The sequence below is a fragment of the Zonotrichia albicollis genome, chromosome 8 (assembly GCF_047830755.1).
Source record: "Zonotrichia albicollis isolate bZonAlb1 chromosome 8, bZonAlb1.hap1, whole genome shotgun sequence".
Taxonomy (NCBI): domain Eukaryota; kingdom Metazoa; phylum Chordata; class Aves; order Passeriformes; family Passerellidae; genus Zonotrichia; species Zonotrichia albicollis.
The window spans coordinates 10,616,369-10,635,028 of record NC_133826.1 but is presented as its reverse complement, the minus strand read 5'-3'; the positions used below and the strand labels follow the sequence as shown (position 1 = coordinate 10,635,028).

Here is an 18,660-nt window from a genome sequence, read left to right as displayed (position 1 = left end):
ATGGCTTGAGCTTCATGGCCAAAAAGGTGGCTTGGAACCTCTTGGCCAGATTCCAGCACAGATGCTGAATTACTTTGTGTTCCCTCTGAAATTGCTCCCCTGGTATCAGTGTGGTGCAGTCCCCTGTTCTTTGCATCTTACATTAAATTGTCACAATGTGTTGTTGTAATCTCCTGCTGTCTTTTGTCCCAGATGTATCTGCTTTGAGTGGCTGTGCCTTTTATGTGTATGCACAAAGAAAACTACATCAAGATTTATACTTCAAAGTCAGGACCTCCAAAGTTAGGAAGGAGCAGAGTTAGGGTGCTTCCATAATGTAATTTCACTCCCTTCATGATGCAAATATGAAAGAGTGAGAAAACCGTGTGCTAACACGATTCCACAAAAGCTCTGCTTGTGTGTAACCATATACAATATTTTAAGTTTGTAACCCACAGAGCATCAGCTCTAACAAAGCTTGGCTTCCTGCAGAGTTAAGTGGTTGGTTGACCTTATATGTTAGAAGGCTCCAGCTCTGACTGATGCTTTTCCTGTAGCTGGGACATTGCTAAGAGCCTCCTGTGGTATCTCTTCTCTGATGTCTGGGGTGGAAGTCTGAAGTATGACTCACTTAGTCGAGGCACCTACCTAGCTGTCTGAGTGAAACTTTGTGAGGCTAATTGTCTCTAAGACTCTACTGCTGGAACTGGTTTTGGCTGAGTTCAACTGAGTTTATCAGAGGGGGCCACACATCACATTTGGGTGTTTTAATTACATGATTCTCGTTTCCTTAACTTTATCAGGTACTGTGAGCTGACAGGCAGAAGAGCCTTCAGCAAGGCTGTAACCTTTAGATTAGTGATACAGACCTCTGCCATCTGCAAATGCACAATTACCTAGTATCAGGAGCAAGTTGTTACCCTTGTGGTGCTGTAGTTGAGAAAGTTGAAGGCACTGATGAAGAGTTTTGCAGATATTTGCTTTATCAGAGGAAATTTACCTACTTTTCTAGACTCTTGTGGGTTTCTTCTCACATACTTGATACCTCTGCCTGACTCTTTCTGTCCCCTTGCCATGAGCCTGTTTTCCTGTGTAGTCTGTCCTGTTGGTCGCTCAAGCTCTTTAACCAAGCTTCTGGGTCACTGCTCAGTTGCTTTCCCTTTTCTCTGTGCTTCCAGTCTTCAGTACAATTCCCTCCTCTTTGCTGTGAGATCCAAAATGTGAACTTGGGTTTCACCATGTACACTGAGCCTTGTTTCAGGCTGTGAAATAGGAGTATAAAAGCAGCTTTGCTGGTGTCAGAGCAAAGCCCTCTCTCAGCCAATACTGTTTTTTTTTATTACCATCAGTAAAGGCTTAGTGAAAGAGTATGAGAATGGGGCAAATACATATTTTCCTGGTTTTTGGTGGCCTTTAGCTTAAGGATTTCCTGATTTGAAATTTGTGTTTAATAATTCCTGCTAGGTACATTTAGGGCAGAAAGCTGCTTCGTGAGTAACCCATGCTAATGAGTTCTTCAAGTTAATCTTGTGTGGTGTGCAAAGGTGCTTTCCTCTGTTCATTTCAAACTGCTGCCTTGAGGTTTAGTCCCTCAGAGATCTTGTGTTACATGATGTAGTAAATTGTCCTTGCTGTGTACTGTGTTCTCTGTAATGTGACATGCCCTCTTGTGCACTCTCTTGTTCTCAAATATCCTTTCTTTTGAAATGTGTGGACTAGGAGTGAGTGTTCCACTTAGGGGAGCATGGTGGATTTATGTGGGCTGTTTTCTCTATTTCTCTCATAATTTTTACTGTTCAGTTTGAATTTTTACCTCTATTAAGCATTGTGCTGATGTTTTCATAGAGCTGTCTTGTGGCTCCAGGATCCTGAGCAGTTTCAGCTAATTTAATACTGATAATTTTGTGAATTTATAGTGGGAAACGTTGGACTGAGAGAGGTTTTCTGGGCTATTGAATCCTCCTCTTGGCTCTTTCAGGTCCTCCCACAATCCAGTCCCTTTCATAAACTGATCAAGTTCCTTTTGAATAGCACTTGGCTTTTCCTGCCCCTGTGCTTCCTTGGGAAGCTCTTCTAGGCTGTCTTTGCTCCATTTCATTTCCAGGTTAAATTTTCCGTGTTAAATTGGCATTTCTTTGCAAGTCAATTTCTTTGTTCTTATTTCAGTTGTTTTTTTCTTCCCATGAGTATTCCTTTCATTTCATCTAGCATACTTGAAGCCTGCAGTCAGATTCTCCTTCAGACTTGCTTTGCTAGGCTGTGTTCTCTTCCAGTCTGCTCTAGGAAGGCAGGCTCACCACCCCATTACTCATGCGCCTCTCTGTGCTTGTTTCCATTTCAGTGCATCTCTCCTGACCAGGCATCAGTAGTGTTGGAGTTGGTATTCCTGCCAGTATTCTTGTTGTGCAGTTGAAACACTGCCAGTTTCTGCTGGAAATCCCTCTCTGGGGATCATATTTGCCTTTTCATGGTTATATTGCATTTGAATGTATTGTCAGCCCGTGGTTGGCTCAAGCTTTCCATCTGTTCCCACCTTCTGATTTCTTTCAGAGGTTCTCACCTGAGCAGCCGTGAATGGGGCTGAGGAAGATACTTTGGAAGTGTCTTTGCTCTTGTAACATTCTCTTGTCTGCTGAGGCATCTGCCATGATCCACTGCAGAGGGCCCTGCTGGCTCTTCTCATGTGTGTGTGTGTTCCTCTAGAAATTATTTTGTTTCATGATGTGCATGGGACATCCTTATAGTGTCTGGGAAGATGCTTTGCTCCTGGTGGAGGTGGTACTTGAAGGTTGAGGTTCAGTGCATCCCCAAGAGATCTGCTTCACCTTTGAGTTTCTGTGTCTAAGTGCTAGAGGAAGGGCAGTAGACCTAAAGAAGCTGTTACTTGGAGGGTCAGAAATGCTCCTCTGAGCTCCAGGGAGTTCATGAGGATGATTTTCCTCATGACAGGACACAAAACCACAGAGGTGTTGAAGCACACCTGCTTGCATGCACACTGTTTTCTTCTGGAGGCAGGACCTCCTCAGGCTGAGCAAAGTTTTGCTGCAGCAGGGAGTGAGAGGCAATAAGGGAGGAAAGCACAGGGTTATTTACACTTTTGCTTTACCACATGCTAGGATTTCCCCTAATGTAGTAAGTATTTTTACTGTTTCTTTAGTACTCATGTGACACTTGTGTTCTGGATAGAGGCCTTGCAGAGCAGTCCCAGGCTGGGGACAGGAGTGTGGGCTTGGTCCTTTAGGGCACTGTGAGAGTTGGACTGTCATTTGGCTCTGTCATTCTGCTGGGGGATCTATGAAAAAAAAAAATCTATGGGAAAGGGAGGGACAAAATTATCTGCCAAGTTTATGGCCTTCAGTTGTACAGTACACAGTCTTTCACATCTTCATGATACTGTCTGCACCAAACATGAAAGAAGTAGTCTGAGTATCAAAGCAGAAGGTGTGCTAAAGGCTGGGGATTACTGCCCCTTGCCTTTCCTGTTCTTCCTGTACAAGTGAGCATGTCCCAGCCTAAGAGTCAACTGTCAGAGCACTTTGTGCCAAGGTATTGGTTTTGCTGTATGGGAGGAATGCAGGGAGGCTGAATCTTGGTTTCACTGTTATGTTAGCCTGAAATTTTGAAACCCATAGTCAGGATGTGGATTGCTGACCTCTGCCTGTGTAAACCATCTGAAATAGGTTTCAGCTTCCTAGGCAAGCTTCCCTGAATGTCACATTATGGCCTTGGGATCACACATTGCTCCAATTCAGGTCCTCTGTCTGCTCATCGTGTTTCCTATCCGGACTCATTGCTCAGGGTGCTGGCAGCCCCCTCCTGTCAGTGCTGTGCTCATGCTCTTGGCTCAGGTGTCTTGGCAGTGAGGAGGGCAGTGCTGCAGGAGAGCTACCATGGTTTTCTCTCTCTCCACAGACAGTGCAGGTTCCTGTGTACTCAGAGCAGGAGTACCAGATGTATCTCCACGACGACGCGTGGACCAAGGCTGAGACAGACCATCTCTTTGACCTGGCTCGGCGCTTCGATCTGCGCTTCGTGGTCATTCACGACCGCTACGATCACCAGCAGTTCAAGGTGAGTCCTGGGGGCCAAGCAGCCTGCTGCCGTGGCATGTGCAGGGTTTTCTGCACTTGAAAGACCAAATTACCCTTTATATCAACTTAATTAGGGGAAAAGAATGAATTATTGGCAGGAAGGAATATTGAATTTCCAGCACAAGGCATTGCTGTTTGCTTTGTTTGTAATTGAATCCACTGTGACTTGTTCTCATTCCATGTTGTGTTTTATTAGAAAGTTAGAAGGCACCTGCCAGGAGAACAGCTCGTTGTCCCTTGAAGATAAGGCAGCTGGAGAGTTTATTTGAGCAGGCTAGGTGTTCTGTATTTCAGTCTAGGCCCTTGGAGAAGGATCTCCCAAAACCCTGGGGGCTGGGACTTCTCCCTGGTGCTGCTCCTGACTTGTGGTCTGACATGGTGCAGGTTTCTATCATCTCTGCTGTGAAACAGGGACTGTCAGTGGTCTGAAATTTCAACCCTGGTGTCATGATTGCTGATCTGCTATACTGGTTCCATGCTTCCTGGTGACATAGGGAATGATGTGACATCTACAGAACACCTCCTTGTTATCCTCTGAAATGCTCACATGAAGAGCAAAGTAAAATAACGAGAGTATGCCCAGCTAAGCAGCCCAAACATGTTTTGGGCTTGGGTTAATGGAACACAGCTCAGACTTCATGAAATTATGGGCAGTGAATTGATGCTGCTGATACTTTGGCTGTGACTTGAATGACCATTGTCTAGAGCAACTCGGAGACCTGCACATTTGTTGCAGTTTCCTGCTTGCAGGCTTTCTCCTCTCAACTCTCCTTGCATCCTTTTATCTTCACTGCTTGGAATGCTCCACTGCTGTATTGTCTCTGAACCCTCAGCACTGTTGGATCTTTTAGTGGGTATTTTTAGAGCAGTAGCTGTGAACCCTGGCAGTTAATTCATGCAGCTCACTGAGAATCTCCTCCTTCCCTGTCATTCCCCTGGCACTGCAAGGGTCCCCCTAGGCCTTCCTGCCAGGCACTGTCTCTTGTACTGTATGTGACATCCTTGTGGTCCTTAGGTGGCTACTGCACAAGGTTTTGCTCAGTTCTTCCATAATGTTGTCATCCTGTGATGTCTTCCACAGAAAAGGTCAGTGGAGGATCTGAAGGAACGGTATTACCACATTTGTGCCAAGCTGGCAAACATTCGTGCAGCTCCCGGCACAGACCTAAAAATCCCAGTCTTTGATGCTGGCCATGAGAGACGAAGGAAGGAACAGCTGGAAAGGCTTTACAATAGGACACCAGAGCAGGTAACTTGGGGAAGAGAGCATCACTTCTCCAGAAGATTGATAAGTTGAATCAGGAGGTCTATGATGCAGGCCAGAGGGTGGGAAAGGTAAAGAAGGGCTGGACAAGAAAAAAGCAACACCTGAGTACAGCTTTTGTTGTTGGGTTAATGTCCCTTTAAGGAGTTTAAAAGGACAATAATTGAGAAACCTGACTATCCAGGAAAAAGGTCTACATGAGCAGAGTAATGGTCTCTGGTAATTGCCAGGACCTTCTCAGTGACTCTGACTGTATTAGTCCTCTGATAGAAGCAAATTCTCAATGTTGTTATGAGTACCAGAGTCTCATGGAGAGAGAATTATTTATCTGAGAGTAAAAATCTTTCCAGAAAGCATCAAAGACTAAATCTACATGCTTAGTTCTTCTCTATGTTGAAGCTATGTGAAGATCCTAGAGTTCAGAGATTAAGAAGGTGTGTTCTCCATAGGCCGGGGAAGAGCATCAGTTTCAGTTTTCAGTTAGTTCCCTCCAAGGACAAGTTCATGTGTGACTTACTCTGCTTTTTCACCCCACTGACAGGTGTCAGAACTAGGCATAGCTGCTCTAGGTTCTATATGCTATGACTGGGGAGGGAAGTTTTTTTCTTTTCACAACACTGTATTTGCAACTATAGCATATTTGGGCTTTTTAACCCTTCTGTGCTTTTGATCTCTGGAAGATGGGATTAGTAATTTATGGATTGTTGAAGGGTGCATCATAAAGATTGTGATGCAGTACCTGCCAGATTGTAGAGTGGCATTGCCGTGGGTGCAGGGTAAGGTTATGGAGTATAACATGCTCTACAAATCCAAGAAGTTAGGCAGGAGCATGAAATCATTCCCGGGCTGGCCCAGGGCAGAGCTGCTGTCGGTAGATGGCCCCCTTGCCTTGCCAGGCCTCCTCTGCTCTCTGACTGCCCTGACGCGCTCTGGTCTGCAGGTGGCAGAAGAAGAATACCTCATCCAGGAGCTCCGTAAAATTGAAACCAGGAAGAAAGAGAGAGAAAAGAGAACCCAAGACCTGCAGAAGCTCATCACAGCTGCTGACACCACCACTGAGCAGAGGCGTGCTGAGCGCAAGGCTCCCAAGAAGAAGCTGCCACAGAAGAAGGAGACAGAGAAGCCTGTAAACATTTATCTTTCTTTTTTTTCCCCTTTACCCTGTTTATGCTCTGGCTGGGTAATGTTTTCTGCAGCAGTCCTGTGGGGATCAGGCCCTTTCTGGGTGGTGGGAGTAACTGCTGGCTGCCTTCTGGCAGATGTTTTTTGGTTACATCTTTGGAAGGCAGATTGGTGTAAGGCAGCCATTGTCTGAATCCCCTGGTGTGCTCTCAGTCTCTCTCCCATTTGAAAAATGCTGGTTTAAGTCCTGTTTATCTTTCCCTGCCTGAGAAAAGGGATGAAATTATGCCAGCTGTTAATGCATCATGGCAAGGAGAAGCATGTTTCCCTGCTTCTTCCAAGTGTATTCTGTTACTGCTGTGTAGGGTTGGCCCACAAACCCATTGTCTTTCACCTGCCTTATTTTTCTAGTTCAAGTTTTCCTTTTGTCCCCAGCTCCTGGATCTCAGCAGCATCTCCCCAAGCTCAGTACATGCCTCTCTCCTGATCCTCAGCTGTGATCAGAGCAGCCCTGCTGTGGGACTCTTGTATTCTGGGAGCTATTGGCTATTTCTCCATGGGCTGAGCTGCAGTCTAAGGAGCCCAGAACACAGCTTTCACTTCACATTTGGTGCTACCTCAGCTTCCCTTACTGGAAAGAGGTAGATAGCATGGACTGATCTAAATTGAGCACCTTCAGTAGGAAAGGGCTGTTAAAATAATCTCAGATGTTTCCAGTGAGTCCCTCAGAATTCTTGTCCCTTCACCTTGTGAACAGAGAGTACTTGAGTAATTTTTCTCCAAAAGGTTCTGTACAGAGAGCAGGGAGAAGCAGTGAATTCTAGACAGGTATTGCCTGAAGTGTGCCTAATGGCCACCACTTCCTCAAAACACTCTTTTGGTGTGTCATGTCCTGTGTGTGTCCCTGCTGTGTGATAGGTATAATACCACTGAGCACTTTCTGCATTGAATTCCCCAAAGGGTTGTTCTGGGAAAGCTCAGCCATGGTTGGCATATCTCCCTGTAAAGAAAGCAGTTTGTCACTGGTGGAAATGAACAAAAGGGAGATAGAGAATGGGTCTGGAAAGATGCTGAGGATGCCAAGGCAAGGGAGTCCACCCCTAAACGTTGTCTAGGACCTGTCTGCAGGCATGTAGTGCATAGGCACTCCAGGGTGGGCAGAGAAGCAGTTTCTGTTGTTGCAGTAGCATCATTTCATCCATGACAGAGTCCATTAGGAGTCAATTACCAACTATAGCCAGGAAATGTTAAGAAAAAAATGGCATTTTAACTAAGAATTTGAATCGGGAGCTGCATCAGCATCATTTCAACAAAGGAAAATCATTTAGCAAAGAGTCAATTGAGGTTGAAGCGTTTACAGCATGTACAGGCTGTACAGGCACATGAGGCAAAAGAACCCATTTAATTGCTTATTGCTGAATGCAAGTCAGAGTTGGCTTGGCTGAGGCAGTGATGCTGATTTCCCCACACTGCTTGTGTCAGGGTGTTCAGCAACAGGCTGAGGGGCAGAGTTCAGGGAGTTTGGAAGCCAGCCTTTGTGCAAAGGAAGCAGACAGGATTGGTTTTTGATTGCAGCCTTGTTTGTCTCTAATAAGGCAAGCAGGGAGGCTGTATCCTACCAAAGATCAAAGTGATCTCTACAAGTTCATTAGTCCTGCTGGTAGTTAGAGAATACTTTTTCCTTCATGGCCGTGTTTAGGAGTCTTTTCCCAGGTCCTCTCTTTATTGGACAGACAACAGATAACTGAAATAATCTTAATGCCTGGCCATGCAGAGTGGTTTGCAGGGTGCCACCTCAAGACCAAGACCTAGAGATAGCTGCTAGGGACGTGAGAGTTATTGGCAGGGAACTTGAGAAATTGAGTCACTGTCCTTCAGCATCTCTTATGATCTTGGGGCAGCCCTGGCTGTCTCAGCTCTGTCTGGAACAAAGAAAGAGCAAGCTGCAGAGCCTCTCTGCAGAGAAATCTGGGTACAGCAAGGCAAATGGTGTTTCCAAAGAAATGGGGAGATTTGAGGTGACTTGCTTTTGGAAAAACACAATTGTGCATGTGTTTTGCAGAGGTGGTGGCTATTCTTAGCTTGAATCATAAGTATTGCTGATCCACTCAGGGGAACCCAAACCATTCACTGCACAGATAGCCTGGTTTGGTATTTTAAAAGTCTGCTTACCTTTTGCTTTCCTCATCAGCATAGATTTTTAAGGGATTGTATTTATTTTTTTCCATTTCATTGAAATGCAACTATATGCTCTACTTTTAGCAGCAGAAACATGGAAGTTTGCTGCATTTTAATGCTGTACTTAAAATATGAAGAAAGAAAGAAAACTGTCTAATGAGTGGACAAATGGCAAAACACATGAACAGCAGGCCTCCCTGGGAGGGGGCAGTCCTTGCATCCTCATTAGTGGCCTCAGGTCTGTACAGATCAGAGGTTTCTCAGTTCATTCCTTTGAGAATTTACAGTCAAAAGGCAAGATTTAGGGAAGTCCTGGGCTGTTTTGATCAGTGAAATGGGTCAAATTTGGATGAGGATGATACTGTGCAAATGTGTATAAATACCATGTGGGGTCAGGGTTTCTGTGTGGGTGGATGTAAGTCCCTGTGCAGAGCAGTGCATTTAAACCAACTGACCAAAAATGTTTGAGCTTTCCAAAGATGCCTTGAGTAGTTTTGTCAATGAATTGCTTGGGATTTTCCCACTGAATCCTGTTGTCTGGGATTTTCCTCTTGCCTCAGCTCTGACATGTGGCCGTGGCAGGTGGTTCTCTGTCATAGGAAATGGTGTTTCCCCTTCAGATCGTCTCTGTATGAAATGTTGTGTTTCTTGTGTTTCCTCCATCAACACATCCTGTTTCAATCTCTTTCAGGCTGTTCCTGAGACTGCTGGCATCAAGTTTCCTGACTTCAAATCTGCAGGTGTCACGCTGCGGAGCCAGAGGGTAGGCTCTTGTCCTGTTCCCATGGGACCTCTGTTAATGTCTTTCACTTTGCCTGCCTCTCTCCTCATCCTTTTATAGCTAAAGAAAGTCGAGTTCTTGCCTCTAAAATAAGAAAGGAATTCTATAAATGTGGAGACTCAGAAACCTGGAATGCTGGCTCTGTGGAAGCCAACTCATTGCCTTGCAGAGGCACCTGAACTTGCTGGTGTTTGTCACTAGTGTGCCTGCTCTGCTTTTAGACACCTGTGACACAACCAAATGGAGCTCTCTAGTCCAAACAGAGCTCACAGCCAGAACTGATGGGCCTCTTGGAGCGTGTGCGTTGCTAGCTGAGAGGTTCTTTTGGAGTGGTTTGAACTGGAAAGGACCTTAAAAATCATCTAGTTAAGATGATTAAGGACTGCATGTTCAGGTTGTGTCTTGAAAAAAGCCTGAAACACATAAACATGTAGAATTTTTAGCTATTCTATTTATATTATCTTAGAAGATATATTTTTTAAAAACCCCCATGTTCAGTCTGTTGCAGAGATACTCCTGACTCCTGAGTAAAGAACTTTCTTGCTGTGTTTGTATTGCTTTCATATATCAGCAAGACTTGACACCTGCCTCTTGCCACAGGTTTTGGGATATCAAGTAACTTAAACCTGCTTGGTCAACTGAATGTTTTCAGAGAAGTTTTGAAATCAAAATCCTGTGTGCCTATACAAGTACTTGTTGCTTTTTTCCCAGGGAAAAAAAACGTATTTTAAATTGCTTTATAGCAAAGTTGGATGAGTACATTCCTTGCCTGGCATCCTCACTTGGCACAATAAATTTAAATGACTGTTTTTATGGAATGCTCTTTTGATATCAGACTGATTGCAGATTTTGCTGGCTGTTAATAGAAATGTGTTTGGGATAATGCTGCTTTGATGTACTGGTGCATGTGTGTGTTAGAGGTGGGATGCCTCAGCAGGGCCACTGCGGGGGGGCCCCTTCAGTGAACCAGTGCCACTATCTGCAGGATAAGTGTTTGAGTGAGGGGCTACAGCCTTGAGGAAGTCACAGTCCAGAGATAAGCAAGATTGCAGTGCAGGTGTTGAGATTTATTGAGACGTGGCAGATGTGTTCTCCAGCACTAAGATAAATAGAGTAATTTATGGAGATTGATTTGGATTTTGAAAACTAATAAGTAATGGTTGATCTTTTCTATTTTTTTTACCCCCTCTGGAAGAGAAGCTGAGCAATAATGTATCAGTGATGGAACCATCTGGCAAAGCCAGCAGCTTTTTTGTGTGCCAAACTGGCAATTCAAATCCCAGCCTTCATGAAAATGGGTGCTACTTGCTTTTATCTTCTCCGTCATGCTCACAAGATGCAGTGTTAAGCTGAGGCATGGCAGTCTGATTCAGCAGCTTTTAGCTTGCTGTGTCCAAGCTCCTGGAGTGACCTAGAGCAACTTTCTATGTTCTTTTTGAAATTTTTAAGGAGATAAATGCTGTTCTTAGAACTGCCAGTGGTTTATGAGTTAAAAAGATGGTTCATCACTGATCTAGGTAAAAAAACACCTTGCTGTTTGGAAGTGTGAAACTTACCTCTAAGCCAGAAAAATGAATTCATTTGTGGCTTTTAGCCAGTCACCTGGCTTCCTTACCCAAGCCTTCCCTATTTTTAACATGGAAGCTATGAGACTCACTTGCTTCAGAGATGCATGATGGGGAGAATTAATTATATGAGGTCAGTAGAGGCCTTTTGAACTGGCAAGAGGTGCTGAAGTGCCAAGTGTTATGGAGTTGACAGTTCATGCTAATCCAAATTATTTTACTTATGGGATTTATATGGTAAACCCTCTGATATCCAGTGATGTGGAATTGATCAGGGTGGAGGCTGACTAGGACTAAGCGAGGAATTGGAATGAAGTGCTGGAAATTCATACTCTGGCAACATCCAGCATAAGATGTTTTGCCCTTAGCACATTGAAAAATTATTTCTAAAAGCTTGTTCTGTCCTGCAGTAAGTTCTTTTGCCTGAAGACCTAAAGAGTTCCTCACCTAAAGGCTTCTGTTTTCCTCCTTTGTTTCATACTTTGCTACTGTGCTTTATGCCTTTCGTGGTTAGGTGAAGTTGGATTTTGCAGTGAGATCAGGGCTCAACCTCTGTCATGTGTGAAAAATGTACCATATCATCCCCAGGATAATAGCACTTACTCTTTGATTAGAGATTTTTTTTTTCCTGAGGATTTACAATTAGTCTGAAATCTGAGTTAAAATTAATTTATAGAAATGAGTCCTTGAAGAAAAAGTTAGGAATCCGTATTCAACTTAATTTGTTCCCAGTAGTTTTTGTGACAATAGCCATGGCTCTTCAAATTCCCCGTCATTACAGCTTACACAATCTTATGGACAGGCTGAATTTGAGGACTGTTTTTTTTCTCCCCCTGTGAGGATTAATGGTCACTTAGAGCCATTATTCTTCATAACTGAAAGTTTCTCCTTCAGCAGACGCTGAAGAGTAATCTTCTGCAGGGACTTGGACAAGCTGGCTGCTGTCAGACTGGCCTCAGTGTCCCATTGTTCTCCATGGGTCTGTGGCCACAGGCAAAGGAGGCCACAGCCCCCGTGCCCTTGCTCTGCTTGGGATTTCCCTCTGCCTCCTGACAGCACAGACTGCAACTTTCTCTAAGGCAGTGGCAAGCTGGGCATTATGAAAAGCTCCCTCTTAATTCAAGGCAGTGTATTGCCTTGGTGCCACTGAGAACAGGAGGCAGTAGCAGGTGTTTGGAGAGGGGGAGCCTTCTAAGAGTTTCTTGAAAAGAATTTTAGATCTTTGCATTTGATGTTAGTAAAACAGTCTTATTAAAATAACATCAGAAGTGTGTTATTAATCCTAAGCATTGCTTCTGGAAAGCTTCCTATTATACCAGCTCTGCTCAGCTGGGAGGTCAGACAGCCAAAGAGCCAGAGGAAAAGAGAGATGTGTAGGGAATTTGAACAGGCAAAGGTGAAGAAAAGACTAAAGGGAAAGCAGGGAGCTATGAGAAGGGAATGCTTTGCTGTGGGTCTGCCTGAAGGAAAGGAAGATGGGAGCTGTTGAGCTTGGATCTTTTCCAGGATCCAGACAAACAAACAGTGACCTCATGTTTGTGATCTGGGCATGATGCTGCTTCAGTAGGGCAGAACTGAGTTTGTTCTGATTTCACCACAGTGTTTCTGTACCATGTGTGTTCAACTTTCTTTAAATTTAACCTTTGTCTTTGTTGTGTTCAGAGCACTTGACTTTGGCATATTTAACATCTCTGCAGTGTGTTTTAAGTTCTGTCTCAGCTCTGTCAGTGGATTTTAACTTAAAATTTTGGTAGTGCTGTTGAATTGTTGCAGCAGTGGTTTAAGAAAGAAGATGATGCATGGGAAAGGGTGGATGTTTGTGCCCACTCCTGCATGTTGAGGTGTATGTCTGTGTCCTTGCTCAGTTCTCATGGGTTTGGAAGAGAATTGATTTAAGTGGTGTCTCATCTGGAAACAAAACAAAACCTTGTGATGAGAAGAGAAGATGTTTGTAGAATTCTCAGTCTGCAGGAAGGATTGAGGGATGCTCCAGCTTAGTCATTCAAAGCTGGCCTCCTCCCCTCAGAAAAGGCTTCCAGCCAGCAGCCTGACTCCATCTGCTTAACTGGGATCTTGTAGACATTTGCCAGTTGAACAAATTAAGAAAGAAGTAAAGGAAGGAAAATTACAAGTAGAGCTTTAGTACCCATTGATTCAAATATTCACACTCACCAGCTTTTAAATGTTTAGTAGCCTTCTGAGCACTTTTTTAGCACTGATTAATGAATAAGAATTTACTGTGGTTGTGTGGGGAAGCATGTGTGTGAGTTCTTCCATTTTTTTTTCTTGGAGTGAGAACTAAGTGCTTCCTGCAAGTCCAAGGTGAATGATATTTCTGGAGGAAGATGGGTTGTATGTATGTGTTTAGACATGTTTATTCTCTATATTTGGTCTGACCAATAATTACATGGCCAAGCATGCTAGCTGTTTACCCTGCACTGGAGGCTTCTGGCTTCTGTTCCTTCCCTGTCATTAATGCAAACCCAGACTTCATTGGCAGTGAGCATGTGACACATCTGTCTGTCCTCCTGTGATCAATACCGTCCCTTCAGAGGTTCAGCTTTTGAAAGCAGTTCCATAAAATACCAGTTATTCTTATTTGGATTTGATAAATTTAATTACTTGAAGCAATTAATTATTTATTTGCTTTGTATTGATTGCACTCCAAGGCGTTCTGACATCAATCTCATGGAGATCAGCACACCCTTATTAGGTGGGGAAAGTTTATGTTTCCAGGTCTGAACATCCCATGGATTAGTTAGCTGAGATGTGCTTGTTGCTTCTGCTAGCAATTTTTCATTAGTGAAGTTGTGTGTTTTGCACTCTTCAAGAGAGTGCCTGGGAGTAATTTCCACAGGGAGTCTGACAGGTGTAGAAGGGAAGTAGTTCTCTCATTTCTGTGAATAAAACTTATGAAGAAATGATGCAGGCTGGATCGAATTCATGTTGTGGCATTGCCATCTATTTGTTGTACTATATGCCCTTTAATTAGGGCCAAGAGAGTGCTGGTGCATTTCCTAATCAAACTCCTGTCTGTAGAGAATGAAATAAGATGAAAATATTGGTGTATTTATTTTTAGAGAGAACTGCAAAGGATACAAAATCTTGAATGAACTAGAGAAGGTGAATCCAACACGCCTTTTCCTCCATTCTTGTGTTTAGCTAAACCAAAAGGCACTTAATGTTAAATAGCTGAAAGAAAATCCATCCATCACCTTTTTTTGTGGAGATCATTGATGTGGGAGAGCATCTGGACCGAAGTCCTAGTAGGTTCTTGGGTATGAGGAGAGCACTCTGGCTACAGCAGTGGGATCACTCTGGGTGCAGGAATGGGATCTTTAAAATAAATTGCACTTCTGGAAAGGACACTCCACACTGCTGCTTCTGTTGAATCATCCAGTACCAAACAGTGTCCATGCAGTATGAGGCCTCAGGGACCTTTGTCAGTCCTGGATTTGAGAAGCTTTTAGTACCTTTGTGTGCCTCTAGTGACACAGTCTGGGGTGTCATTCATCAGCCAGTTTTATTGTGTGTAACACATGCAGAGCTCCATATATATCACTTTTTTCTTTCATTAGTGTAACCAATATAATGATTGGACTGTAATTAGTCACTCTGTTGTTGGTATTTGTGTAAGTGGAGATTCAGTTAAATTATTTAAGAGAAAAGCATCAATTCAAGACTAGATGCATGTGTTGCTGCACTTTGCTGTGTCTGATCTGGAAGTTTACATAATGTTCTTGTACTATGGTGGAGTGTCCTTGGAATTCCCCCTCCTGTGGCCAGTCTGAGGGTCCTCCCTGCAATCACAGCACACACTGCTGTGCTCTTGGTTTCTTTCTGTCAGAGGCTGCAGCCATTTCCATTTTCTGCAGGTCTCAGCTTGGTCTTCATGCCTCCAGTGAGAGCAGGGGTAGGACTCTCTGGGAATCTGCAGATCTGCTTAAAACAAACTACTGTAGTGTCATTCTGGTAATGTACTTTTGGCATAAAATATCCCCAGTAAAAATGTCCTGTGCAGTTCTTTCTTCTGCAGCCCTTCAGTTCCATGCAGTGAAGCACTTCAGAATTTCAGAAATGTGCAAGTTGAAATCTAAAACTGAATTTTTCAGCTGAGGTTTTTCAAATTCCAGAGCTCTAAGACTAAAGTACTTAATATGGTTCTTTCTTTCCTTGGGTCTTAAACCTGTACAGGAGTGGAGGCTCTCTGCTCCTGCAGAGTAGAGCCGTGCAACTCAGGAATGTTTGACCTTCAGGCAGAAAATGCAAAAAACATTATTCATGTGAAACTTTAGCACTCCTTCCTGGAAATCCACTAAACCATTCAGTACTCTAAAGATATCCATGAAGAAAGTGCCTAATGAGAAAGTTTTCTTGCTGCTGAAATCCATAAGGAAGGTGGTTTTCAATGCCAGTGAGCTGTATTATAATGCTGAACAATACTGGTGCTGGTGCATAAAACCACGGGTGCAGGCTGTACAGGCACAGGTCAGATGTGTGGAGGTTTTAGGGTTAATGTTTTAGAACAGTTATATTGTTTAGGATTGGGGAAGGCTGATTTTAAGAAAAAACTTACCTTAAAATTGAATTAAAATGAAGTGCAGCATCAGGGAGGGTTCATGTGAAATATTTAAATAACCACTGATTATTTTTAAAAACCTTGTATTTTGGTGATAGACCAAACAAAAGGTTTCAGCACAGAAGATTTTTTTGGGGAGGAGTGGGAAATTGGGAGCATCAGAAAAGGAGCATTTATGTGGAAAGTGATGGATTGAGAGCAGGACATTTAAGATGACCACACAAATACAATCACTCACAAGGCCCTGACTGAGTCTGTAGATCCTGCAGACCATTTCCATTCCTACTGCAGATCCCCATGACAGCCTCTACCTGCCAGGTGGTGATGCTGTGAGACATAACAGGACTGTGTTGCAAGCTCTGCTATTATTTAGACTTCATTACTCTACTAAAATAGATTCAAATACATTTACAACTATGCTTAAAAGTATTAGCATAAATCATGAAAACTCAATGGCACACAGAAATAAATGAACCAAGTCTGTTTGGGGAGGCTATATCTTCAGTTATTTCTTATCCTGTTTGTTAATTTAATGAATTTTGCCAATTAGCAATTAATTTGCAGTAGGTCTCCTAGTCATTAGTGTGAATTAGCAAGGTTTTGTTGGCAAAATGCCTCGAACATTAAATAAGAACCCTGTATCATGCAAAACCTCAAGGGTAATCCATGGTGAGATCCTGTAGAGAAATTGAGCTGCAGAGAGTCCACCCCAGTCCAGCCCTTGCTGTGAAGGTGTGGGGGCTGCTCTGGTCTGATCTTCTTGAACTGCATGACCCAGTACAGGTCAGTGCCCTGTATTCCATGTCTCCCAGACCAAGTGCATTCCAGCAGAGGCTGTGTATCCCCGGCTTCCCTCTGCACAGGCAGGCTCTGGTACTGTGGCTTTGTGGTGTTGACTCGCAATTTTCTGTAGCTCTTTATTTTTCTCTTGGTACACGCAGTTCATGTGTTTAATGCAGGTTGTTTATAGCAAGGACAAAGGATTACAGTCCTTAAATCAAAAGTGATGTTGGTGTAATTATAAGCACAGGCTAGTGTTGCAAAGAGGGCTGTAGGGAGAGGCTGTCAAAGGAGAAGAACATCCAAAATATAGTAACCTCAAAAATCCCAGCTAATCAGTTTTCTGACGGGAGCAATCTGTTTCCCAGGTATTATTATTATATGGGGACTTTAAAGATAATAAATAACAATAATAGTCTGCTATGAGGAAGGAAAGAAAAGGGCAAATGCCATTCACCTCAGAAGCTGTGGTTGCTCACTGGAGTTCTCAGAGGAACATAATTTTCCTCAGCCCCTGTGGAGGCTTCCATCCATGACAACACCAAGAGCATCCCAGGAGCTGTGGTGTCAGCAGTGAGGTTGCCTGAAGGGGTGCTTTCATTAATGCAGAGATATGGCCCACAGAAACCACATCTCCCAGTGCAGACATCATGAGCCAGAGGGCTCTTCTCTGGGCTGCTGGCTGGCACTTGTGGCCGCTGCAGATCGCTTTATTCTTTGGGAATGAGGGGCAAGTGAGCACCACTTCCAGCACTGTGCTGCTTCCCTGCATATCTGCTTGAAAGACCAAAACAAAGAAGGGCTTTCTGAAGTAAGCTTGGTCTTACCAGAGCTGTACAGAGCATGAAGACTTCTCCCTTGCAACAAGGCAGCCCAGCTAACGGACCTTGGCTAACAGATTATCAGCAGCGTTTGAGTAATAGACTGCTCATTTAGTTTTAATACATTTTGCATAGAGAGCAATCAGCCTTCATCAGTCTTAGAGATGAATTGGCTTAGCCAGCTAAATTCTAAAGATATTAGTCCGACAGCAGCCACATAAATCATAACATTTTCTTAATGATGGTAAAATTAAAATATACTCTTGCTTTGAGAAACCAATGAAGCCTTCCTGTTTGCAGGCCAGATCCTCCTGCCTGAATTAACAGGAAGCTTAATTGATGTGGTTTTAAACTAAACTCACAGTCCTACTCTTCCTCAGCATCTTAAGTGTTCCTTTCTTTGAAGTTAAATTAATTTGTCCTGCCTCTCCCTGCTCCATCTCCTAATCTTCAAGAGTGTCAGTGAAGACCAGACTCCTGTGGGACATGATCCAGATGTGCACAACATCACAGCTGAAGGCTTTGCCAGGTTGTTTGCGTTGCTAATAGTTGCTTGAGCTAGTGGAGGCCTCCCAGGAGGAAAGCGTGTGTTCTTCCTCTGACCAACAAACCAAGAGCTCCTGTCTGTCTACCTAGCCTAGCCAAGGATGAACTTTTCTTGTCCTTTGTTCCTGAAGCTGGCTTGGTGCCCCGCGTGCTTTTGCCAGAAAGGAAATTAACAGAAGGGAGTCCTGTCTTTGGCTAAAAAGGCTTCAATGTCTGGTGTTGGGGCAGGAGTGAGGACACTCTCAGGGCTGTGATAGTCACACAAGTATTGTGTGTCCACAGGCATGTCAGTGAGGAGATGATGGGCTTGTTGTGTCCCCCAAATTAAGGGTAGCACCTTCTGATTAGGTCAGCCCATACATCTCCAAGCTGAGGCAGAGCTGAGTATGTCACCCATTTAAACATTCTGTGTGATTCCTCATGGCACAGAACAATTCTTTGGGCTGAATCCTCTTGCTTTCAGGGATGTCTTCCAGATGTTCTAGACTGACTACTCAGTCTTCTGCTGAGCTTTGCAAAGTGACCTTTCCTTCCTTGGCCTCCTGCTGCTAGCTGCAGTGGCACCCATGGAATAAACAGAGCATCTCCTGTCCCAGTGCTCTGGGCTGCCTTAACAGCAGAGCCTGTGCAGGTAATCTGTGCAGGAGAGCCCCTCAGAAGACCTCTTTTAGTGAGGTTCTGCTCAAGTTGAGACTCTGGGCTGAAGACTTGACTGAAATCCAAATACGTGATAACTTTGACAGCCTTTCTTCTGCTAAAACAATCATTTTGTGGTGAACTGCAAAGAATTGGTTTCTTTACAAGTAGGAAAGAAGTATGAAATTGACTGCTGTGCAGAAACCACAGCACTAAGCCAAAGACCTTTGGGGTAAAAAAAAAAAAAAGGCAGGGACAGGCTGGTTTCTTAGAAATCCTCTCCTAATAATCCTATTGGTCCTTTGCTGGAGTGCTAAT

The 18,660-nt window shown here is 43.8% G+C and overlaps 1 protein-coding gene across 1 annotated transcript in view; it reads left to right on the top strand.

The window, feature by feature from the left end:
- The window catches only part of DMAP1 (DNA methyltransferase 1 associated protein 1), a 34,448-nt gene that overhangs the window by 4,184 nt on the left and 11,604 nt on the right, over positions 1–18,660 (top strand). The window contains exons 5-8 of the mRNA XM_074545914.1: positions 3,892–4,050; positions 5,152–5,319; positions 6,275–6,460; positions 9,326–9,397. Of these exons, the coding sequence (XP_074402015.1) occupies positions 3,892–4,050; positions 5,152–5,319; positions 6,275–6,460; positions 9,326–9,397 (585 nt within the window). The remainder of the gene's footprint in view (positions 1–3,891; positions 4,051–5,151; positions 5,320–6,274; positions 6,461–9,325; positions 9,398–18,660) is intronic.